Here is a 27,657-nt window from a genome sequence, read left to right on the forward strand (position 1 = left end):
GTCTAGTCTCCTTTGAAGGAACCATGTACTAAGTGTTAAATGTACTTTGTTATTGAAAATCAATGAACTTTTGCTATTTCAATTGAAGTTCTCATTTTGCATTTAACTGGGTGGTTGCGTTTATTCCGCTTACTAGGCATTCTGTATAGCATCTCGTGGAGAGATTCGCATAAAATGTTTATGCGGTCACGTGCCCACTTGGTCTCGCATAGAGTGACATTAAGGCGAGGCGTGACTAATAGTTGCACTCTTCTCACTGTAGATATATTTACGTGTCAGTGGATATTGACTAATAACAACAAGTTAGTCCTTTACGAATGTCTGTAATATCAACCGAGCCAAGTTACTGTTTTACCCCTATGTTACTTCTTAGTTCTTAAATACTAGTGCTCCTCCAATTAACAAACTGTTTGTGGTCCAATCAATAAACAGAAATCCTTATCATTTTATAGAGAGGATATAGTCCTTTGTTCAAGTCCTAGAGGCACCATTTAAGGGAACACTCATCTACTTACCCTAAAGTTGGGAAATAGTGAATTCCATCCTATGTGATTATATTTCTAGCTCCCCACTCGGTTTTGGTCTCAAAATAGTTAGCATATTAAGTCAGCAATCTAGCCACTCTCACCCGTACAAATCAAAGGAAAACTCCTCGCGAATAGGAGTTCATAATTCACTCAAGTTTAAGACTAAATTGTCTAGGACATGCTATTGAAATAGAAACCTAACTAATCAACGAAATATCTAGTGGTTACTATTTCGTGGTCCAATCTTACGCAAACTCATTGTATATGATACCCTCATTCATATGTCACCTACACGAACACGTTGGATCATTGCGTTTGTATCAAATACAAAGTGGGTTGTATCCATAGTGTTACTAGAATAAGGTACCCAACCTTATCACTATACTAGACTCTTTAACTTGTATATCAAACATTAATCCTACTGGACGCGTATTGTAAACCCTAATTTCTTGTTTTGTGTACTATTATATCGCTTTAACCTTTTTTATGTACACCTCACTAGCTTTAGGAGAAGTGGGAGATTGTTGGGGTTGATACCCTAAATCTCGTGGTATTGTAGTTTGTAATTGTATTGTACAAACGTTTTATTTATCTAATAAAATAAAGTGTTTATTTTATTTGACACTTAGTTGAATCAACCCACAAAACCAATTAATTAACATCCAAGGTTATCTTTTGTATCCTAAACATGTATGTAAAGACATACAAGAGGATCATTGAAACGACTAAACTTTTCAGACTAAGCTAAGGTCATTACTTTACTACCAAGGCACGTCATCAAAACAAAAAATCATTTCTTAAATCCTGTTTAAATTCAAATAATGTCCAAAACTATAGAAAAACTGTCTTCGAGCCCTATTTAAAACAAATTTCAAACGTTCATAATCTTCTAGGAAACCATCAAAACAAAACAAAACAAAACAAATAAATATCCTAAACTTGACTCATTTTCAATCCTAAAAAATAATTTAAGATAACAAAAAAGAACATCTGGCGGAAGCTTTAAAATAGACTTCCCATATGGCATATGGCATTCACGAATCCATCTTGCCCCTCGCTGATCTGTCTCGCATGTTACCGTTACTTGAAAAAGTTAAACATGAAAGGGTGAGTATAAAATATATCCAGTAAGGGACCCGCTACTGGTTCCGTTAGAGGTAATAATGGTTAGCTTCCTATTAAGGGGTACCCTACATCATAACAATCTAGTGATCCCGTTGGATGCACACATTAATCAGTCTAGTGATCCCATCGGATACATATATCAGTCTAGTGATTCTGTTGAATACACATATCAGTCTAGTGATCCCGAAGGATACATAACATGTGGTGATACCGTAGGACACCATGTCTGCAAGGTACACTACCCCATAGATAAAGCTAATAGTTATCCCTCAGTCCATTCTAAATAGTCCATGACAGTTACATCTAGAAGATACATTCCAAACTAATAATTCAATTTCTACGCATAACCAGTCAATAGTCTAAGTTCAATCAACAGTCTAAGTGCAGTCAACAGTCTAAGTTCAGACAACAATACCGTTCCACAGTATATCTATCTAAACTATACATCACAGGCACACCATCTAACTCTAATCCATAGTCCAAACCATTAATATGCAACTATTCCTGACAGGCAAAGTATCTACATTTAGTCAATAGCACCACTCATCAATATGTATAGATATATATAAACTAAACATAGTAATCCAGGCATCTAAACTCAATCAACGACACAACCCATCAATATAACTAACTACACATAGCAGTCATGATGTCTATACTCAGTCGAATGCATAACTTAGCAGTACGTTTTTTATCTATATACAAACATTTAAGCAGTGCAGTCATTATATTAACTATCATGTTAATCAATACGTGTCAATCTAAAAATTGAGTCCAGTAGTAGAAGTCCCTTACCTTACACTTAGCTAGATCCTTGCTTAAAAGAAGTCCAATGAACCAACCTAATATAACATAAGGATTCAAGCAAAAATATCAAATATTTTCTTAAACCAATCCTTTCATCTAAAATGCTTCAAAGCAACATTCACAAGCTTACCCAAGTAAATGGAGAATCAAACTCTAACCAAACTTGCTATTGAAGGGATGAAAACCCTTTACAGCGGAAGAATTATAGAAATCCAATTTTAATTGGAACCTTAAAAAATACCAATATATTGGCAAAAAATACAAAAACAATTTTTATGGTTAAACATGCTTTGAAGAGAAATACTGAGAAGAAGAACTTACTCTTATTGACGACTCTAAATCTACCAAACACCAACTTGAGGCACCACCACTTGAAAACCTTCAATTTTTCTTTACGGAGAAAATTTATTTCAGAGAGAATGAAGCGTCTCAGTCTTCGCAGAACTCACCCCTATTTTGTTACGCAAAGTACTCCCACTTCTTGTGGAGTGTACATACAGTTAACAAAGATTGATTAATGTGGTTAATGAGTTTAGCAAATTAATCTCATATCGTTGGAGCTTCCGATTTGTAGGTCCATTAGGTTATTTTCTTAGCTCGTAAAGAGTATTAAGGTTGTTATTTCTTGAATGTAATTTGAAATGCTTAAGTTTACTTACCAAATTAATATAATGTAGAAAGCATGCTCTTTTCCTTTCTTCTCCTCTTGTGTCAACAATGTCCACAACGACCTTTCCTATGCAGCAATGTACTTCTCGACTACTAAAGTATCTTACACTAGGGGCTCAAGCAAGTATTTCTTTATTCTACCGAAGGTATTCTAGCAAGTGTATCCCACTCAAAAATTTCTCCTTTTCTTATCAACTTTGAAAATGTTGACATCGACCAACTAAGTTAGAAATAAACCTCAAAATGTAAGCCACTTGTCCCTGGAGACGTTTTAGCTCAAGCAAATTATTTGGCCTTGGCATCTGATAACTTGTAGAAATACAAGTTATTTTAGCCTTTTAAGTAGAATAATGAAGTAATATTGCGATATAAAGGAGAATAATGCATAGCAAAGCATGCAAAATAAGAACTATATGATCTACAAGTTCCAAAAGACAAAATGCTTATTTATCATGGTTTTTTTTAACACAAGATTATACCAAAAAGTGGTGAAAAGGTAAATGAATAAGCTATCTTGGGCAATCGTTGCTCACGTCAACCAACTAGGCAATATACAAAAAGATACCTTGTGATATGAATTGCTAAAAGACAAGCTAGTTGGTGAGATTGTCAACAGAAAGGATGAAGTGATATCTTTGGCGTTGCATGGCAGTGTCTAGAACTCAGAGGAATTAATGGAACATCATAGCCATGTGAAATCCCATCAAGAAACGCTTATAAATAGAGAGCAATTCCTTCATTTTGTAGTGTGTGATACCCCTTGAAAGAGCTTCTACTCCATCCCTAAAACCTTTCTTCTTTGTGCTTTAGGTGAAAGCTTAGAGTGAGAGTTGTAAAGAACACCACTTTCTATTCCCATAATTTGTTAATAGATATAAATGGAGCCAAGAAATAAAATAAATTGTATTTTGCGGCTTAACACATTTTCTTTCTTTACAATTTTTAATTTCTACTTTTGTTGTATTGATAGTATGAACTCCATGGCCGACAGGCCTAAAGCTTTTAATGTTATTGCAATCTCATTTTAGCTTCATTCTTCCATCTCTTTACTTATTGCACACTTTAGAATTTTACATTACGAATGAAACAAATAAATAGTTAGTTCCTTGAAAAATCTGGAAGTTTTTAATGTTTATCTTGTTCAATCAGAGATTCATTCAACGTCTAGTTCTATTGAAGAGAATGAATTAGGTATTGGGAGTTAACTACTCGAAAGAGAAAGTTATTGAGACATCAGTAAGCAGGCATAGAAAAGATTTTACAAATAAAATCAATCCTACAAATTTCTCCTTAACATACATATCAGACATGCTAGTGTGTATGGCATCAAGGCGTTGAGAGGTTGCTTGCCTTAATTAAAGGATGAAATATAAACACTACAACCTGAAAGGTTTAGATATGAATGTTGTAATGATTTCAGTATTTGTATACCAGCATGCAAGCAAGTATGATAAAAGTACTGAGAGGTTGCCTGCCTTAATTTGGAATTTGTTACATAATTTATATTGCCTCAAAGGAATTGCAATCTCTCCATGCATCGCGTAGTATTGTAAAAAGCATTCCTTCAATATTCTTTGTTAGAAGGAGAATTAGTTTAACAACATGCATCATTTTTCACATCCATTCCCTTTCACTGCACATTAATAGTGTACATAATATTTAGATTTAAATAGGTGATACTGTGAATATAATTTACTATATATATACCGCATGAGACTCCGATAGGCGTTATGATCCAAGATTACTTAGGAATCTCCATTTTGACCTTGACTTACCCAAGAAACCTCTTTTTTTTTGCTTACACTTAAGCAACAGAGAGGAAAACTTATACGCACATGATCCATCAATAGAGTTAAGCAATGAATAATATTAAGGTTGTCTCTTTTATCACATGATCTTCGTTTTGATGCCTAGCTTAGTCACAAATTTAGAACCACATTACCACACCTATGATAGAACTAAAACACGTTGTACATATAAACAAGCAACCTCTTCTGGATGACATTGATCTTGAATTGGTCTATCTCAATCCCTTGGTACCTTACAATGAAACTAAGAAATGTTTTTAAGGTCACGTTGAATTCGCACTTAAGGAGGTTCATACTTAGCTGATACTTTCGTAAGCGATCAAACACAATGCTTAAAAATTTCAATTGATCTTATCATCATGGACTTGACCACGAGATCATCAAGATAACACTCAATATATTTATGCAGTATATCATCAAACACTTTTTGCGTAGCACGTTAATAAGTGGTACCAACATTCTTCAACTCGAACGATATCACCTTATAACAATATATCCCTTTTGGAGTCCGAAAAGTGATCATTTCTTCATATGAAAGAGCCATCCGTATTTGGTTATATCTAGACGACCAATCCTTAAAAGATAAAGCCCCATGCCCAGTAGTCCTATCAACCATGTTTTCAGTGATGGGCAACAAAAACTCATCTTTTGAACATGTGTTATTAAGATCATGAAAGTCTACATATACAAGAAATTTTCTAGGGACAATGTTCGCTATCCACGTTCGATATTTGACCTCACGAGTGAATCCTACCTCAATCAATTTGTTGGCTTCAACCTCAATTTGGTGAATTGGTGTTAGGATTTGGAGCCAAAACTCCAAGCCCAAAATTTTAACCCAAAACATTTGCCTTTTATTTAACCCAAAGGCCTAATTCATTATTTAATAAACTAAGTAAAATGTTGCTATTGGTAAATTTGGAGGTGAATTATTTGAAAAGAAAAGAATCTAGTTGGTACCATGAAGGTGGCTTATTAAAGATTGAAATTACGGTGGTGGAATTCGGAAAAGAAGTATGCTTCTTGAATTTTTCTTCAAGCTCAATGTGTCACACCCCTTCTCGAATCACCTACTCTCGACCCAAGAGAGGTGTGAAGTCAACTAATATTGTTCTCCTTCTGAATGACACCAGCCGACCCTTAAGCACTAACCTTTATTATAATAAAATGCAAGCAGAAGTAAATAAAACAACTTTAAATAAAACTGCAGTGCATCCTCTTTATGAAAGAACACTTTAATACAAGTCTTACACAGATATTTACAAAACCCGTATATACATGAAAACAAACGCTAATTCCCAATCGACTCCAACGTAAGTCTAACATAATTTAAAGACCAACCATACATAATTTCGAAACAACAAGACACATACAAAAGAAATGACAAAACCCTTCAGCAGACAGGCATCGGCGAATCAGGCTCCGAGAACACGACCTCTACCTAGAAAGTGGAAAATATTTTGGAAAGTATGAGCTAAATGAGTCTAGTGAGTGATTAGGTTTTAAAACAACAATTCAAAAATATTTAAACAATAATCATAACGATACCATAAATAAATTAGCTTAGCAAACATTTAGAAAACAGTACTCAAGTACAGGTTTTTTCTCGTCTACAACCCAAGAATCTACTCCTCAGGAAATGATAGAACTAATCAATACCAAGTCCAAACCTCAGAGATGGGCATCCCCAACTTTGTTCCTCGTAATTAGGCATCCCTAACTTTATTCCTCAGAGATAAATGTTCTTACCTCTATTCCTTGGACCCTTAATCTACCCCATAGGGTTATTTTGAAATAACTTGGATTAGAAAAAACATTTATAAAATCATAAGCTTTGCAAATAATATCTGAATATATTAAAGAATCTTTTGCATAAAGTAAACCATAAACCATAACCTTGACTTTTCAAACTTGTTTTTCCTTGAAAGCTATAAACATTTCTTAGTAGGTAACTTAAACATGTTTCAGAAATCAATCATAAATCAGGTAACTTAAACATTTAGCTCAAATCATACTGTAAATAATAGCTTTGTAAAACATAATTCGAAACCACTCTAATAATTCATTTTTCACTCACAAATACAAGCTTAGGTCCCTAGTCTATAAATTTGTTTGATCTCTTCTTGACCTAAAATAATGGTCATTAAATCCAATTAATTTCCTTGCCAAAATGACCCAAAAACATCCTTTGACATAGGTTGGCGCACAGGCATGAGCGACTCAGCCAAGTCTGGTCACATGCTAACCTCAAGCATAGATTATGCCACATACCTCACTCGGTTGCATGCCTGGCACTTCATGCGCGTCCTTGCACGTATGGTTGTCACGCACCTTCTTGGTCTTTCGCGCCTTGCTTTATTCCTATTCTTTCATGCAGGTCATGCCATGTGTCAAGGGCATACTTGTCCAAGATATTATTTATCTATGGTCGTATGCCCGAATTCCCCTAAACCGCTTTATCTTTATGTCTTGAAAGTAGTTTAGGTTAATTCTTTCGTTTTCGTGTCGCCGAGCCACAGTGTGACATTTCGGCTTTTTCATATGCAAGCCTGCCAAGGCCAAAAATCTCAATCTGTATTATAGGGGGTACATGAGTAGTCGCACCCCCACCGAGCCTTGTCGCACTCTTTGCAAACTAAGCTTTTTCTTTGCAACTGACAGTCTTCAATGCTCACTTTTATGATGTTTTCAACAATTTATTTTCTCTCTCACGTTTTATAAAACCATTTTCTCAAGAACGTGAAGGGAGGCTACGTCATACCGCGAGTTTGTCCGCGGATTTCGAATTTTGAACGGCTGACTTATTGATCGAGCTAAACAAGTGACGCACAATCGTGTTGAGAAGTTACGATTGTGACACCATTCACCCCCTGCCCGCTTGCCAAGCAACTACTCACTGACCTTTTTTTATCCAACACTTACACCCAGCTTGCCTTCTCTTGCTTATCACTCGGCCAGCCTCCAACACTACCCAGAAGCTATTTTTCATCCAAAACAATAACCCAACTTTGAAAATTAATAACTAAAAATCCATAAGTTCTTTGATAAAACTTCCTTCTACAAAGTTGCTTAGAATTGTCTTGAATTTCTTACTTCAACATTACAACTCAAAATTTCAAGAGATGCATCCTGTGGCTTTTCAAAAACTGAACACTACTTAGTTTGCTCCGAAAAATGACCTTTCTCGCTTTCTAAAGTCCAAACTTACTCTTCCTCACCTCACCTTTAACCGGCATACCTAATCTGAAAACTAAACTCAAAATGTGAACTTTTGCAAAAAAACGCACAAGTAGTTTATGAGCAATCTTCTTCTGAAGTTACCTATTTATAGTGAGTCTTCCATGTTAACCTTTTAACACCTCTTGCTTACCTAAAAATTGGATTATACATGCAGGGCCACCTGTAAAACACTTGACCAACTTGCCTTGAACTTTCTATAGCCTTACAAACTCGAACAACTAAGACTCCACGCTCGTGTTTCAACCCAAAACGCCATGCTAACCTCTTTTCAAATGGTTGCATGCCCTTTCTCACGTCCAGCCTCTCACACTGCCACCATACTTAGGCCTTCTTTCAACTGCACTTGAGCCTCAATGACCTCTCAAGATTTGTGCCTTCTCACCTAAGTGCAAGTTGGCCGCCTATAACACTTTTTTAGAGGTTTACACGCCTAAAGCCACATGCACATGCCTTGGCTGCCTATGACACTTCCTTAGAGGTTCTCAACTTCTAATTGGACGCATACCTATGCCCATCTCGTCTATCATGGACTTGGCCAAAAGTTTCTCTTTTTCAACCTAAAAAACTCAAACTCATCTTAACAACTTTAATTTTGTTTTGTTTTTCTTCTTTCAAATAACCAAGACATATAAGGACCTTCTTTGAGTTACTTCTCAATCTTAATTCTAACCCAAACCTAGCTTTCCAAACTACTAAAAGAGTCAAGTTTTTCCTAGGGTTCGTATTTACACGACGTGTCAAGCCTATTATCTGTATGGTGCATGTACACATTTTATATACATGTGTGCTTTGCAAGAAGGAAATGGTATTCAAGAATTGTAAGGAGTTTTTCTTTACTTTAAATATTTTGTTTAGTTTGTTGTTTCATGTAGCAATAAGTAAAGAAAATATAGTGTGTATTTTTCTTTTTAGGTCGAGGGTTTCTCTTATTTTATTCCAAGATACCAAGTTGTGGTATTTAGATTCAAATAGCTTTTGTTGGGCTATTTGGGAAGAGAGATTTGTCAGCTTTGATTTGGGTTTCTTTCAACCTCTATCACAGTAGAACATGCAGTTGTAGAAGACTGAATGTAGTCTCGAGTTTAGGGCAAACTAGTATAATTTTCGGTACCATTCTCCTTTTTCCCTACACTTTATTGTTTACAATTTTATGATCCAATTGCTTATTTGGTTTGAAGCTATAAAGTGGAAGTTTGAGATATAATTTAGTTTGTTCCGCATGTATTTACATCTCGTGTAAGTTCCCAACGAGTGTTATAAGAGCTATTTAGTTGTGGAGTCATGAGAACAAGAGCCAAAAAGTTTCAAGGGTATCATGAAATTAAATTTGATAAGACAAATTTTGGATATTGGAAGATACAATTAAGGATTTTTTTTATTTTACCTACAAAAAAATGCACAAGGCATTGAAGAAGAGACCGAAAGGAAGGACAAGTGAACAATGGATAACCTAAAATGAAAAGACTATTGGAATTTATGTCCTAGAACTCATAGTTTGTAGTTTAAAATTATATTCTATTCAATAAGGTGATTATTGAGGACTTATTAGTGAAAATTGAATACTATAATCTTGAGTAAACTTGAACTTTACATAAACATGGATCAAGTTCAAGTATACAGCCTAACGATCTATAGTGTATGAATAAGGTTAAGCGCCTTATTTTAGGACACTATGATTGCGGTCCGCTTTGTAGTTAGTACAAACGATGTGATCCTTAATCACTCATGTGGAGACATGAAAGTAGAGGCATCCTATGTAAAGAATTTACATAAGAGTGAAATCATGAAATAGTCACTTTTATGTTATAACACCGTTGACTGTATAAAACTGACTATTTCAATTATTGATGACCTAGATAACTTAATATTAATTATGAGCTAACTATGAACTTCTGTTCACATGGAATTATCCTTAGATCTGCATAGGTGAAGACAGCTCAACAGCACTGGCCCAATAAGCTTCCCATTTTAAGGGCAAGATGCTTGATTCGTTACGTGATTACAACTTAATTTAATTCATGATTATGTCATGTTTGGCTTTACTTATGTGACTGGAGTCAGAGACTAGGCTAGGGTCATGCGATAAAAGGGACTCAATCCTACCTATGTGCTGCTAACTTCTTTAATTCAGCGTCTGAGTACAAGTTTTCCTCTCTCTTATTCAAGTGTAAGTGAAGAGAAAGGTTTCCTGGGTAAGCCAAGGTCGAACATAAGGAATTGGCGATCCTAATGGGTTAATCATGCGCTCTAAACTTATGTGGTATCTATACAGTATATTGATATATGCAGCATATTTTTATTCTATGTATTTACACTAAGTACAAAGGAGCAGGAAGATGGAGATGGTGATGACATGAAATGAAGTATGAACTTAGGTATTAGGCAATGAGATGTAGAAATATTTAAATAATTAAGTGTAAGCCAAGTGTAATTAATGCGTCGAGGCGAAAGAAAGCATTTATTAACTTAGGATTTAAGGCTTGCATCATCTTAGTGCTTTCGTCATACTTGCTCATCTTTTGGGATCCAAATACTTAAAGTTAAAAGATGATGTGTATCTATTCTTTCTGAATTAATTATAAGCAACTATCCTATATTAAGGCGAGCAACCTCTCAATGCCTTCACCGCACAAACTTGCATTTTCAATATGTATGCTAAGGATAAGCTCGCCGACAGGATTGCATTGCTACAACCCTTTTGCTGCTTGATTTAAGTTATCATGCTTCAAGTGACAATCAGTTAACACTTTATCTTTTCTCTGGAATAAGAGAAGGCATTAATGGTCGCATTTAAGTGAACAAGACAAATAACGCAAACATCTAGATTCCCTAACATTGACTACACCTTACATTATTTACCCATAATCACTTAAACTTAAATGAAATGGCAAGATAAGAAAATGGGAGAATTAAAGTAGAAATGCATTGTATTCACAACTAAATCTTTGAGTCTTTCGGCCATGAAGTTTTCATTACAAACACATAAAGAAATTACAAATTGAAATATAAGGAAATGAGGCAAGCCGCTGAGTATGATTTCTCATACTCATTGGCTCTGAATTTTTCCTTTTACACCGAGGGGAAGCAAAAGTGGATCTCTCTCTCTATTCTAATTAAGCTCTCACCTAAAACAAAGAGCTTGATGTCTGGTGATATTCGCATATTATCCTCTTCTTAAAGATGTAGCATCTATTTATAAGTGAGGTGTGATATGACATAACATTGTCTGGCTCATTAATTCTCTGATAAAACTGCTTTGTGCAGCATACGTCCTTTTCATCCTTTTCTGACATTTGCGCCAACCATTTTTGTGTGCTAGTGCTTCAGAACGCCTACCTTCATTCTTGTGATCAAAGCATGTTTAGATTATTTGTAGGCATCTTTTCAAATAAGCAAAAACTTTGGGTAAATTTTATATGGTTAACTTATTAAAGAAAACCAATATTTCCAGCTTTCAACCCTAAGTCACACCTCTAATTTCCATCTCTCTCTCAATTTCTTCGCTTATCGGGTCCCACAACTCGATTCTAAGTCCAAAGAATAGTAGGTCAACTCTAATGGTGGTCCTAGATTCGTGTTTGTAAGGAGATTACGAGGATCGAAAAGCTTCAAAGATATGGTTTTTTCCTTAACCCTAATTTCACTTAATTAGGGTAGTGATGCATGTTAATTTCTAAATGTTTTAGATGCATTTAGGGTAACATTATTTGTAATACTGTGCGCATGCCTACCGCTTTCCATCAGAGATAGTTGCTATCATTAGATCTGTATGTCAAAAGATGTTGTCAGTCTTGTAGCCAACAAGACAAGTGCAGAGAAATTGATGGAGACGTTTACAAATAGGTACAAGAAACCATCTTCTAATAGTAAGGATTATCTCCTTAAGAAATATTTCAATATGAAAATGGATAAGGATGTTTCTGTTAGTTCTTATATTAACGAGGTTGCTATTTTAATTGATCGGTTCAAATCTGTTAAGATAGAATTTATTGATGAAGTACGTGTTACTCAATTGTTAATGCCTTTCCACAATAGTTGGGAAACCATGAAAATGATAGTGTCTAACTCAGTTGGGGGTAACACATTGAAGTTTTCAAGGGTGTGTGATTTGGCCATAATTGAAAAAATTCATAGAAAGAGTACTAGTAAAGAATTTGTTGTGGGTTTAGCTTTAATAATAAATAAGGGTAAAAACAAGAAATATTTTGAAAATGACGGGTTAAGTAACAATAAGAAAAAGTGAAATAATATGAATAAGGAGATAGAATATTTTTACTGTCACAAAAAAGGTCACTTCAGGAGTCTATGAGAGGATTTGAAAAGAAAACAGGATGTAAATATAGTTGAACTTGATGAAGCTATTGATGTTGTATGTGTATATGTTGGGAGTAACATGGAAAGTAGTAGCCACTCATTTAAATGGACAGTAGATAGTGCAGCTCCAATCCACATAGATTCAAATAGGAGTTTATCCATGTCACATCCCCTTTCTAGCACCGTCTCTAGCTACTAAAAGAGGGGTGAAGCCAGCATATGTTGATTCTTTCTGACGACACATAATGACTAGCTAAACTGAAACAAAATTCAAATTCCTACTTAAACACATAATCATAAGCTTTTATAGTGATATATAGTAATGCATTATATACAACAATACAATTTCTAGTTTACAGATACTTTATTACAACATACAACTCCACTAAATACATAACACATAAGTCCACCGTGGACGATGACTACCTGAACCTACTGGGCAAATTGGACCTCTAGAAGCAATGTCAAAACCATACTCTCCTAAATTCCCAATAAAAAAGGAGGGATAGAATCTGCAACATGTTTATAGAAAAAAAAATAATTCTTGAGGGGAGGCCAAAGTTGTAATGTAATAAACATATTTATTCACGAAATTGCATTAATATTGGCCATGGTTTCATCTAAAGGAAAAAAAAACACACAATGTTGATCTCGATCTCAACAAAAACATCATCCATCAAATTCAACTTCAATGAGGGGGAATGAGAGGGAGTTATTACTAGATCACTCCCACTCAATCGCACGTTAAATCCTCCAAGTACGCTTCAAGCCTCTACAACCAAGCAAAGTCCAACATCAATTTCCGTGCCCCAGTTGAAACCAAGGGGACCTCAACTCAAGCCACCCAATGAGTTCAGCAGCAGCGATACTGTTAATATTGTTGAACATTAAGGAGGTTATGATTTTTTTAATGAAGATCAGACACGTTATGAATCTAAGCATAATAGATCGCTCAAACCATTAGAAAAGAAAAAACAGATTTCATATTGTAATGCTAATTCGGATAATCGATGACATCCATTAATCTAAAATACACGATACAAGAGACCAAAAAACCATCCCATTTTGGTTAAGCAGTTAGAATAAGCAAAGGATCGGTTCGCAACTGTATTAATATCACATTGGCAATGCCAACACTAACTATTCGAAAACCTTATGAGAAGAACGAGCTAAGAACCCAAAAGGATCAACTAATTCAATACATACTACTGTTCAACAAGATTCAGAGGTCTATTCGTTTAACCCTCTCATTTGCAACAAATCGAGGAGCTTCAGATAAACATTGCCAGTTCTGGTCGGCTGTACACATTGTTTTCTCCATCCTCTAATGCTGGATAAGATGCAACAAGAGCATCCTGAGCACCAATGTACAGTGAGTTGTAGATTTTCCAGTATACTTCTCGAACTTTCCGAGCTGGGTGGAAAAGCCCCTGCAGGCAGTAGTTGAGCACAACGGCTGCACCCAATGCCACCCTCATTCCTTCGATGGCTTCCATCACAGCGTTTATGACATGTGGTGATGTTTCAAAAATGTTTGGCCATACGTAGTTCAGCAAGTGGACTAAGGCATCCTCACAACCTAAACCGGCTACCCCTAGAGCCATATGTTTCACAGCAGAGGCTGCAGTTTGTCTGTGGACCAAATCTCGGTCCATAAGAGCATCCTCAAGCAATGGCGTCACAGCATATATATAATCCTTTCCCATTTCACCAATGTACTCAAAAAGGAAAGAGAGAGACTTCAACACGCCGTTTTGCACATTAAGCTCTGGCACACGATACTCGTTCATCAATGCAGGTAGAACAGTGAATGGAGAACAGGTTTCTGCAACTATAGCAATGGCAACAGTAGTGCAAACACGATTCTGACGCTCCTGCACTTTTAGATTGTTCAACAATGTTGCCAAAACATCTTGCGGCCCAATGGCTTTCGCAATATAACCAAAAGTGTTCACAGTAGCTCGACGGATACCCTTCTTGTGAGCTTTAAGCATCTCAAGCAACTCAAAGCAGATCCTCATCCATTCTCTTGCTGGAACAAATTCAGCACCACGATCAGCAATACGACCAACAAGGTCGATGCAGTTCTCTTGCACTTTCTCATGTCTGTTCTTCAAAATTGGTGTTAATCTAGGAAGCAAATCCTTGATAGGAGGTGTCATCTTTGTCATACCAATAACATTAACTATAGCCTTGAGAGCTCCCAAAATTGAACCCAGGACTTCCGGGTATTCTTCTCCCAAATATTCATACAAGACAACGCCAAGATGGCCCATGAGCTGTTCCTCTTGGCACTGTTTCATAACAACTGCAATCCTTGAAATAAGATCTGCTGCTTGCTGTCTCACCTTCGCACTCTTGTTATTCAATCGCCACTTTATGGTACCACAAATCTGAGGAAGATACGGTTTTACTCTCTGCCCAAGAGAGTTGACAACTGCGCCAAACCCATTAAGCATCACGTTAGCATCATCGCTGGTCTGCTCTTGGAAGGCATAAAGAATACCATCAATCAATAGCTCTTCTAACCTAGCATCGATATCAGATGCACCCAGGTTTGCAACAACTTTCTCAATTGTTTCCATAACCATTCTTCTATAAGGTTCACTTTCATCCTTGAGATCTTCAACAACTCTACCTACGATATCAGCAACGCCTACTTTATTTGCTATCTCAACAGTTGTGTCCACAAGTTGCTTGTAATTTCTTCGATCTAATGCCATTCTGCGAACCCAGAAATTCCTAAAGAATTCAGGCAGAATATCATTGCGGATATAATCAGCCTCTACTCCCTCAGTACTCACACACTGCTTAACCACTTTGAGAACAATCTTTTTCATTTCTTCATCGGGTGACTGGAACTCTCGAATCAGAATGTACATCACTTCCTTTGTATAGTAGCAGGCATACAACGCATCCATCAAAGGAATAATAAAACCAATCGCCTTCAGGAAAGCAGCCAAAACCTTACCACAAAACCTTACCACGGTGTGATCTAATACCCTTCCACAGTGGCTTCAAGACTGAATCAAAGCTTTCAATACCATATGGGGCTGCAGCCTCAGCAAGAGCAGCTAAAGACAATGCAGTAATTGTCCTCACCTTCTGGTTCTCATCATTAAGACCGTGTTCTATAATTTCTACAAGAGACCTAAGATGTGGTAGCACTGCACAACCAATGAGAATAGCAATCTGCTGAACAATCTTAATTCCAGTATGCCGTGCTTGCCATGATTTTTTACTCTGACACACAGCTTTTAAAAATGGAAGAAGAGCAGGAATTCCTAGGGCAGAAGCAACGACACTGAAAGCCCTTGCAGTGGTATTCCTAACGTACTCATCAATGTTGTCAATATCTGGACGCATTGCAGCAATCATAGTAGCCAAACCAGCTGCCTTACTAAGATTGGATATAATTTCTCTACCTTCTACACGTGCATAGTAATCTTCGTCAATCAACAATGGCTCAATCACAACAAGAATTTTGTGCACATAGGGGCGAACCAATTCATCCAATTTATAAAGCACTCTGTCAATAACCTTAACCAGAAGATGCCTCTCCTGGTCCTCCAGCGTAGGCTGCATAAGGAGTGGCAGAATGCGGTTAAACAATGGGCCTGCACCAAACTCACGAGCTTTATCAGTAAGCTGCCTTAAAGCCGTTTTCCTCTGAGGAGGTGTTCCATTCTTAACCTTGAGCAAGAGCTTCATAATCTTCCGCTCTTTCTGTTCTTCTGGAGACAATTCCTCTTCATCTTCCTCATTCAACAATGCCCCAAAGTATTGGTAATCCTCAGGCTTCATGAATGGCAAGCCACCAGGTGCTTCCTTTGGAACATCAAACTGCTGGCCACGATTCTCCTCTGGGATGGCATAAAGAGGAGTTCCCATTGGAGTAGGTGTGGCGAGTAACTTCCTTGCAGGTGTTCGAATTGGAACATAGGAAGCAGGAGGGTCCAGAATCTTATATCCCTCTTGTGGAAACATGGCATCAAGTTCTTCATCAGTCAACGGGCGGTTCCTCTCCTCAATATCTCTCTCCCACCTCATCAAATTATACTGCTCAGGGGTCATCGGGCCACGCAAATTGATAGCCCCAGGTGTTGGAGTAGCCAGCTCAACCCCTCCAACAGGAGTTACACCGGGAGTAAATGCAGCAGCAGGGGTTGCTCCAGGCATAGGAGTGGCACTTCCCATTGTTGCTGGGGTCTCATCCCATCGCGATCGCTGCCTCTTTGGAGTAGGTGTAGCCATCCCTGCAAGTTTAGGAGTTGCATCCCAAGTCATTCCAGCGGGTGTTGCACCAGGCGTAACACCGCCTGCTGGAGTTGCATCCAAATCAGCCAACCTCCCAGGAGTTGGGGTCTCATCCCACCTATTTCTTCTCCCCACACCGGGAGTGGCATCCCCAACTCGGCCTGGTGTAGCATCCCACCTTCCGGGTGTTGTATCTGGCAAATCCCAGTCTGAGGTCTTTGCTTTTTTTGCTCCACCATCATCCTGCGATTGATCCCACCTATTCCTCCTCTTCTGAGGAGCTGCAGCAGATGCAACTGACTCCTTCGGTTTCTCTCCCGATGCCTTAGCGGCTTCCTCTTCCTCCTTCTTCTTAGCTATAGCCCTTAACGTCTCCTCTCTCTCCCTCTTCAACGCCTCCTCTCTCATCACCTCTGCATAAGTCCTCACAGAGGGATCCGGCGTCTTCTCACCCGCAGCAAACGCATCATGGCGCTCAGGTGAAATCACCCTATTCAACCTACGTTTCCTATAATCATCCTCTCTATCAATAATCCTCTGCGGCTTCTTATAACCCAAATCATCATCTTCATCCACACCTCTGGGCATCTCCTTTAACAGAGACTTCGGGGCCGTATAGGATGCCAACTTCCGACCAACCACGTTAACTTGGGATTCAAGATTCTCATCATCCTCATTAACGGGGATGGAGGTGACATAACCCGCTTTATCATTACCACCATAAAGATCAGTATCGAAGGTCACTGAATTGAGAGAAGCCAACTGCTGCTCCATCTTCCTCCTTTCCTCCTGGGTCTTGGCAATCTCTAAATCCATGACTTAGGTTTCTCAAGAATTGAAAGCCCCAGAAATCGGAAATTGGAATTCGGCAAAGGTGTTGGGTGGATTGGACTATAAGGATTTCAGTAAGAAAGATCAAATAAATTAAGATTGCGAAAATGGAGAAAATAAAAGAGACAGAAGGCAAAGGAAGGTAGAGAAACGAACTGACCTGAATCAAAGTGGCGAAATTAGAATGGCCAAACCCTTTGTTCCTCTTCTTCGCCTTCTTCCTGTAGGCAGTGAAATTAGAAAATAAGATAATATGAATTTTTAGGGCTTGGAGGTTAGGAGAAAAGCGTTGCGAAAAATCTCTCCCACGAATGCTCTTCGACATTTATGGATGTAGTAAACCGACTCCAACTGATCGTTTAAATGGGCCGGGTCTAACTTTCCGGGTTTTATTATTATTATTATTATTTATAATAAACTAGTGGTGCATTCTATATGTGTTTAATAATTTTAAATAATTCCAGTAAATTTGTTCAACATACTTGTTTGTTAATAGATGCATCAAAACTTGCATAATTGTTCGTTGATATGTTGATAGATGAAAAAAAAAATTGCATTAATTTTTTTTTTCTTTTGAAAAAGAAAAAAAAAATTGTTGTTTTCCTGTTAGAGTCATTTAAAATTCATTTTAATTATATTGATGTTTTCGATTTATTCTATAAAAGAAAAGTAAAAGTTTGACAAATGTTTATTATTATTATTATTATTATTATTATTATTATTATTATTATTATTATTATTATTATTATTATTATTATTATTATTATTATTATTATTATTATTATTATTATTATTATTATTATTATTATTATTATTATTATTATTATTATTATTATTATTATTATTATTATTATTATTATTATTATTATTATTATTATTATTATTATTATTATTATTATTATTATTATTATTATTATTATTATTATTATTATTATTATTATTATTATTATTATTATTATTATTATTATTATTATTATTATTATTATTATTATTATTATTATTATTATTATTATTATTATTATTATTATTATTATTATTATTATTATTATTATTATTATTACTATTATTACTATTATTACTATTATTACTATTATTAGGAAAACTTTCATAAATGTAACAAAACATTTTCAGCCGTATAACAAAACTCATAAAGTTAGCAATTTTTTAAATATTCCAAGTTTGCTCTTTTATCTTTCTTCTCTTTCTCGCGATTTTTTTCATTGTTTTCCTCTTGTGATTTCTTTCATCGTTTTTCTTATTTTTTTTGTTGCGATTTCTTTCCATCGTCTTTTTCTTTTTCTCTTCTTTTTTTTTCTGCTGCGATTTCTTTTCATCATCTTTCTTCTTTTCTAATTTCTTTTACATCATTTAATTTTTCCATCGTATTCAAAAAATAGCAAAATCTAAAAGATTGTGTATAAAGAATCTTGAAAAAAAAATCATTTAGATTGGAGTAGACAAATGTAAACGATTATGTAAAAAAAGTAAACGGTTGTGTAAAAAAATAAAAGATTGTATATGAAAAATCTTGAAAAAAATCATTTAGATTGGAGTAGTTAAATGTAAACGATCGTGAAAAAAAAAAAGTAAACGTTCGTGTAGAAAAAATAAAATATCGTGTATAAAGAATTTTGAAAAAAAATCATTTAGATTGAAGTAGTCAAATGTAAACGATCGTGTAAAAAAATAAATTATCGTTTAGATTTCTCTAAACGATCATGTACCAAAAGAATTAAAAAAATTGTGTGCCAGATTTTGGGAAAAAAATCGTTTAGATTTGGACGATCGTGTAACCAAATTTAAATGTAACCAAATTAAACGATCGTGTAACAAAATTAAACGATAGAATTGAAAAGATAAATTGTAGTCATATCTAAACGATCGCGTACCAAACAATAACCAAATCTAAACAATCGCAAATATATTACGCACGCGTTGTCGACGGCGTGGTTGACGGGGTATTTTTTGTATTTTACACGGTGGATCTCTGGGTTTTTTCCGTTTTCGGAATTGTTCTATACAGTGTAAAATACTTTGCCGCTTTGTTATATTTTTGAAAAGACCCCATATTATATTATTATTATTATTATTTGTGTTTAATACTTAACAAACATTCATTATTATTTTTTAAAAATATCAAGGTTTACTTTCTATGCTTAAAATATCATTCAAGATATATTAACATTCACTTATAAACTATAGGACTTTACAATATCCACAATGTACTGTTATAAAACATGGAATGTAATCATATAAATCTAAGAACTTAGAAACTAATAGATGAAGAAAAACAAATTAGGAGATAAAACAAATTTGCCGTAGAAAAGAAAATGCAAAAATTAGCGTTTATATATTGTGTAGGAGACATTTAATAAGTAGCGAAAACTTTTAACTTTTGAAAAACTTTTAAATTCTATTATTAATTTTAATTAAATATAAATTATTAAAATTATTATGAATTAATAAGAAATATCATTATTAATTATTAAACATATGGAGTACCTTATTTGTCACAAAAGAAAACTTATTGTTGCTATTAGAAGTAGGGTTCTGCCGACACAGACGACATCGTGGTCAGAAATAAAAAATGCTTCGAGAAAAGCTACGCTGACACAAAAGCGGACGTCGACAAGTGTGTTGTGAGTGACGCATCGCGAAAGGCAACATCGACGCAGAAACGAGACAGTATCGGCAAAGGGGTAATGTTGTCGCATGATTTGCAGACATGGTCAACACGTTGACAGTGGGGTAATGTCGACAATTAGTCACAGCGTCGCAAATAGGGTACTACAGACGTCTGGCCAACACATTGGCAATAATGTGTCGTCATGTACGTCGGCATACATAAACCACCGATGTGACGTCGACATACCTTATGACGATGCCACATCGACAGAGGCACTCATTCTCAATGCATTTATTGGGTCGAGAAAACCTTTTTCTAATATTTTTAAATTTTTTATTATTTAATTTTTTTTGCTTTTGGAAGCAAATTTGATTTAAATTCATTCAAATACTAAAAACAATTGACGTAAATTTAATAAAATACCATAAGAAATTTATATTAAAATTAATTCAAACATATCAAAAAGATGCGTTCATAGTTCTGAAAGTACATGAATAATGAAAATTAAAAACAGAAAACTAAAAACATAATCTAAGCATCATTTAGAAAGTTTCTTATGCCTTCGAACCTACAATGACATAAAATTAAGTTAAGTATATATCACCAATAAGAAATTAAAGAACATAATGGTTTTGACATTGCAGATTCTATCTCTAGAATTTAATCATGATTCTCTCTCGGCTAGATGCTTACGTTTGATTTGACGGTGATCAACTCCAAAAGTTGGGGAATCTTCTAGCTCTTGGGAGAATTCTCTCGAACTTCTCTATTTATAGAATTCCCTTTTATGAACTTGGGTCTGGTTCGGTCCATTGACCATATCTTTGTAAACTTTAGTTTCATGATTATACAATAAACTCTAACATTGTATATAACGATAAATGCCAAGATCTTTGAACTAGATAACTTTACAAATTAAAATTAGTTAAAGAACAACTACATGTAAACTTTAGTTTCATGTTATACAATAAACTCTAACATTGTATATAACAATAAATGTCAAGATCTTTGAACTAGATAACTTTACAAATTAAAATTAGTTAAAGAACAATATACCTTGATCCATGAATAATCTTCTTGAGGAATTGTGTTTCTCTCACTTGCCTTTCTTTTAAACTTAATTTAAGTTTCTTAATGGGAAGAATAAACTAGTTAATGAAGCCAGAGGACCAATCCCTAAAGTTCTATTTATAGACATCATCCATCATGTGTTAAATTAGGTCATTATTTTTTAACCTAATGGGCCTAATAAAATAATAAGCCCAAAAGGGATAAATAATAGATAATGCAATTGGGCCACATTAATGATAATATTATATTTAAGAATAAATCTAACATTCTCTCATTTGGCCCATTGACATTATTTACCATATACATTCATAGACATAATCCGCAAAATTAAACTTTATAACATATCGTGTCAAGTCAAAGAAACTAATAAAGGATCATGGCGGTCATACATCATTGCATTAACATACTCCCTTCCATGTATCACTGAAATAGTTCTTCTATTAACATGATTATAATAAAGATAATCAATAATGGTCCAACAATAAGTGTCTTTACCAAAGACGATGTCCTGTTTGGTTTACATAATTCTTTTATGTATATACTAATCATAAGAACAGAACCATAAGATAAAATCAGAAACAATAAATAAATGAGCTCAAAGTATCAAATAACATAATCTTGATCTCAATGATGATATCTACTGATGCCCATACGTACAATGTGATCATTAAACGTCTTTGGTGGCAATCATTTGGTCAGTGGATCCGCAATCATAAGTTTAGTGCTAATGTGTTTAATTGACACCCTCTGTTTCTGAACTTCTTCTTTAACGGCAAAGTATTTTAATTCCATATGTTTAGCACCTTTAGAATACTTGTCGTTTTTTTAAAAGAAAACTGCTGCAGAATTATCACAATAAATTCTCAGCGGCTTGGCAATACTGTTGACAATTCCAAGTCCTGAGATAAAGTTCCGCAGCCATAAACCATGAACTGTAGCCTCAAGCATGCTACAAATTCAGCTTCCATAATGGATGCAGCAATAATAGACTGCTTTGCACTTTTCCATGAAATTGCTCCTTCAGCTAACAGGAACAAATAGCCAAAAGTGGATTTTCTTGTATCCACACATCCGACAAATCTGAATCTGAATATCCAATCACCTCAAGATGATCAGATCTCTTGTAAGTAAGCATATAATCCTTTGTTTCTTGCAGATACCTTAAAACTTTCTTTGCAGCTTTCCAATGATCCATTCCTGGATTACTTTGATACCTGCCTAACATACCCACAGCAAAACTGATGTCTGGTCTAGTGCAAGTTTATGCATACAATAAGCTTCCAACAATAGATGCATAATGAATAGTTTCCATCTGATTTTGTTCCAATTCATTTTTTTGGACATTGCATGAGACTAAATTTATCTCCCTTCTAAATTGGAACTACACTTGAGAGCATTTGTCCATCTTAAATTTCTCTAAAACTTTATTAATATAGGCCTTTTGAGACAATCCTAACAATCCATAAGTTCGGTTAGGAAATATTTCAATTCCAACCACATAGGATGTCTCACCCATATCTTTCATTTCAAAGTTTTTAGAAAGAAATTTTTTGGTTTGACATAATAAACCAAAGTCATTTGTAGCAAGCAAGATGTCATCAACATATAGAACAAGAATTATAAACTTACTCCAACTGATCTTTAGGTATATACATCGATCAATGATGTTTTCTTTAAAACCAAAAGATGTGATGGTATCATTAAACTTAAGATACAACTGTCTGAAAGCTTGTTTGAGTCCATATATTGACCTCTTTAATTTACACACCATATGTTTCTTTCCTTCAACCATAAAACCTTCTGGTTGATCCATGAACACTTATTCATCTAAATTTCCATTTAGAAAGGCAGTTTTCACATCCATTTGATGAAGCTCTAAATCATAATTAGCTACCAAAGTCATAATAATTCTTAATGAGTCCTTTTTCGAGACAGGAGAAAATGTCTCTTTGTAGTCAATGACATCTTTCTGAGTATAACCTTTGCAACAAGTCTAGCCTTGTATCGTTCAATATTGCCATTTGAGTCACGTTTGGTCTTAAAGACCCATTTACACCCAACTCTTTTACTTTCTTTAGGCAATTCTACAAGATCCCAGACTTCATTATCATTCATAGATTTTAACTCTTCTTTCATGGCATCTAACCATTTGGTAGACTTATCTCCTTTAACGACCTGTGAAAACGAAACTGGATCATTATCAATGCTTAAGTCAAATTCTGACTCATGCAAATAAACCAAATAGTCATCAGAAATAGCGGATCTTCTTGATCTTACAGATCTTTTTAATTCTATTTCTTGTGGTCCCTCAGTTACAAGTTCATTTGTTACAATATCATATGTGGTGTTTGACCATTAATTTGTTGTTCTTGTGGATTGTTAACAGAGTCAACAACTATAGGAATAACAACTTGAGAAGAAGTTATAGATGAAGGAATTTCCACCCTAACTTCTTGAATTTCCACCCTAACTTCTTGAATTTCCACTTTTCGCGGTTCCAAACTCCCACTAATTATGTCATTCTCAATGAACCTTACATTTCCAGTTTCAACTATTCTCGTACTGTGGTTAAGACAATAAAATGTATACCCTTTTGATTTTTCTGGATAACCAATGAAGAAACCACTGGTTGTTCTTGAATCCAGTTTCTTTTCATGTGGATTATAAATTCTTACTTCCGCTTGACAACCCCAAACATGTAGGTGTCTTAAACTAGATTTTCTTTCTGTCCACAGTTCAAAAAGTGTCTTTGGAACTGACTTACTAGGAACCCTGTTTAATAAATATTGAGCGGTTCTTAATGCATACATCCACAAGGACAAATGTAAAGATGAATTAATTAACATGCTTCTAACCATATTCATTAATGTACGATTTCGCCTTTCTGCAACACCATTTTGTTGTGGTGTTCTTGGAATTGTGTATTGAGCACATATGCCATGGCTTTCTAGGAATTTAGCGAATGGACCGGGGCATTGTCCATTCTCGTCATATTTTCCATAATACTCACCACCTCTATCAGATCTTAAGATTTTCACCTTTCTATCTAATTGCCTTTCAACTTCATTTATAAATACTTTTAAGGTATCTATTGCTTGAGATTTCTCATGCAATAAATAGATATAACCATAACGTGAGAAATCAACAATAAAGGTGATAAAATACTTTTCTCCACCAAAAGATGGAACATCAAAAGGCCCACAAATATCAGTATGTATAATTTCAAGAAGTTGTGAGCTTCTTGTGGCTTCTTTATTAACTGTGTGTTTTGTTTGTTTTCCTTTAATACAATCCACACAAATTCCAAGGTCAGTAAAATCCAAATCTGGAAGAATTTCATTCTTTATCAATCTTTTAATTCTTTCTTTGGATATGTGACCTAAACGTTTAGGCCACAAGTAAGCTGACGATTCATTAGTTTGACCACGTTTAGTACCAACATTATGATGCTTAACAAACGCTCAGCAAAAACATTATCAAGCTTTAATTTATATAAACCATCACAAAGAATACCAGAACCAATAAAAATGTTCTATTTTAATAAACTAAAACACTCATTCCCAAATTTAAAGTAATAATCTAAAGTATCAAGCTTTGATAAGGAAATCAAATTACGAGAAATAGAAGGAACATAAAAGGTATCAAAAAGGTTTAAATGATGTCCAGTATCTAAAGTTAAACGATAGGTTCCCACAGCTTCAACTGGAACTTTGACTCTGTTTCCCATAAAAATAAATCTCTCATTTGGGTTTGTGGTTCGGGTCGTAAGGAATCCCTGCATCATATTGGAAACATGAATGGTACAACCAGAATCAATCCACCATGTATTATAAGAAACTTCAGTTAAGTTTGATTCGAAACATACTAAAGCATTATGCTTACCTTTATTCTCAAACCATGCCTTATGTTTTAGACAATTTTTCTGATAGTGTCCTGGTTTGTTGCAAAAACGACACTTAACCTTAATTTGTCCCTTTTTGTGGATTGGGCCAGATGACTGTTTTACCTTTAATTGTCCATGATTGCCCTTGCCATTCTTTTTTCCAGGTTTCTTTCCAGCTCCTTTGTGACCCATGAGATTGACAGAGTGAATTATTGGTTTCTTAAGTCTCGCTTCCTCTTGAATGAGCATACTTTGTAATTCATGCACATTCCATTTATCTTTCAGAGTGTTATAGTTCATGTGAAATGGACCATACTCTGAAGGTAAGGAATTAAGAATAAACGTTACCAAAAAATTCTCATTAACTTCCATTCCCATGGTCTTTAACCTTGCTGCCAAATTTGTCATTTCAAGGATATGCTCATGTATGGTACGAGAACCATCAAACTTGATGTTGGTTAAAGTACTCATAAGTGTTCCAGCAAGTGACTTGTCAGCCGACTCTGACTGAGAACATTTTTCCACAGATTTCATAAATTCCTTAACATCTTCAATGTTCTTAATTGTGGACTTAATATTGTTTGCTACAGTCATTCACATAAACATTAAGCTCAATCTATTTGATCTTTCTCAAGCTTTGTAGAAGATTTATCCTCATCACTGCTAGCAGAAGTAATTGCAGCAGGTTTCTCACTTAAAAGTGCTAAATCAAGATCCAAAACTCTAAGATGGAATCGGATTTGTTTGCACCAATCAGAGAAATTGAGTCCATTAAACTTTATTATAGATGTAGCATGCGAATAAAGAGAAATAGGAGCAGATGCTGCAATTACAAAATAAATATGCTTATACATCATTGCTTTGAGAAATAAACTTAAAGATATTGACATATGTTCAGATAATATTAAATAACCATTAATTTATACATTGAAGTTCTTCTTTGGAAGGCACAACAATGTACAACATTTACACTTAACTGATGCTGGATTTAGTTTCATATAATTGGTAATTTAAATGCTCAAATTAGATACATTAGTTATCTTTGGATATACTAACAATATCTAACCAAACACCTCAATTAACTACAATAAGATTCAAAATTATAAAACTGCTAATTACCTTTGGGCAAATTAAATGTTCTATAATAATGAAAATTAATATACTCACGACAAATCATTAATGTTTTATAATATTTCTCATTCATTAGCATCAAATAGATATGAGTAATTGAATCAATCTTAATTTGATGTCTAAAGATCTACCAATTTGGCCACTTTGGTGACTAACAAATTGTTCATAACATAGACATCACGATAAAACAATAATTCCAATTAACCATAATAAGTTTCAAAATTATAAAACTATTAATTACCTTTGGGCAATTTAAAAGTTTTATAATAATGAAAATCAATATACTCATAATAACATCTTTATTTTTCATAATATAAAATAATTCATCATCATCACATAAATAGGAGCAATTGAGTTTAACCTTAATTTGATATCTATTGAACTTACTAATTTGGCCACTTTGGTGACTAACAAATTATTCATAATATAGATATCATATTAAAATAATCACAAATAATTATTTTCTTAATTTGCAAAACACTATCAATAGAATATCTATAAAACTTACTAATTTGGTCACTTTGGTGACTAACAAATTATTCCTAATATATAGATATCAAACAACATAATTCCAAGTGATTTACCTCATAATTTACGGTTAGATACAAGAATTTCATCAAAAATTCATACATTCATACATTATCCTCCAAAAATTTAATTGTATAATTTAAATTTTAGAGATAAATGGATACTTTAAACATAACACATAAAATATAATTAACACATGATGATCAATTTCAACATAAACTAAATATATGTAATATTTCGAAAATCATTAAAATCTAAAATTTAATTAGATTTATGATGAATTAGATTTTTGACCGGATCACAATATTTATTAGATTTTAATTCCTTTAATTATGGATTAGAATATTAATTTAATTCATTAAACTTTATAAATAAAACCTTGAAATTGATATGAAAAAAAAAACGGCCTTCTTGATTCCTTTAATTAGGTATGTACATTAGATTTTTAAAAATACTTTAATTACTTACTGATTCTTGTTAAAAAAAAAAAAAAGTTTAATTGCTTAATCAAAATTGAAAGAAAACGGAAGATCATGACTGGCGGTAAGATGCGCAAGATTTAACCTTCTATATTTTATTTCGTTCTTCCGTCTTCCAATAAAATCAAAATCACAATCAATAATAAAAAAAAAATTAATTCATGATAATGGATAATTAAGGGATCTTAATTTAAATTTAAGAGAAAGCATGCAGCGGAAACATTAAAATAAATCATTAATCATCCATGTAAAATTACAAGTTTTCAATGATCAAGGCTCTGATACCACATGAAAACTTTAGTTTCATGGTTATACAATAAACCCTAACATTGTATATAACGATAAATGTCAAGATCTTTGA

At 34.4% G+C, this 27,657-nt stretch overlaps 1 protein-coding gene across 1 annotated transcript; it reads right to left on the minus strand.

Moving 5' to 3' along the window:
• Positions 1–13,450: 13,450 nt before the first annotated feature.
• Positions 13,451–17,907, minus strand: LOC103501154 (uncharacterized). Its single transcript, XM_008464654.3, is given in 3 exon segments — positions 13,451–15,462; positions 15,464–17,638; positions 17,739–17,907. Coding segments are annotated over 2 exon segments (3,801 nt in total). The 5' UTR covers positions 17,564–17,638; positions 17,739–17,907; the 3' UTR covers positions 13,451–13,761.
• Between the last annotated feature and the right edge of the window lie 9,750 nt (positions 17,908–27,657).

This window comes from Cucumis melo, chromosome 7 (genome assembly GCF_025177605.1).
Source record: "Cucumis melo cultivar AY chromosome 7, USDA_Cmelo_AY_1.0, whole genome shotgun sequence".
Classification (NCBI taxonomy): Eukaryota; Viridiplantae; Streptophyta; class Magnoliopsida; order Cucurbitales; family Cucurbitaceae; genus Cucumis; species Cucumis melo.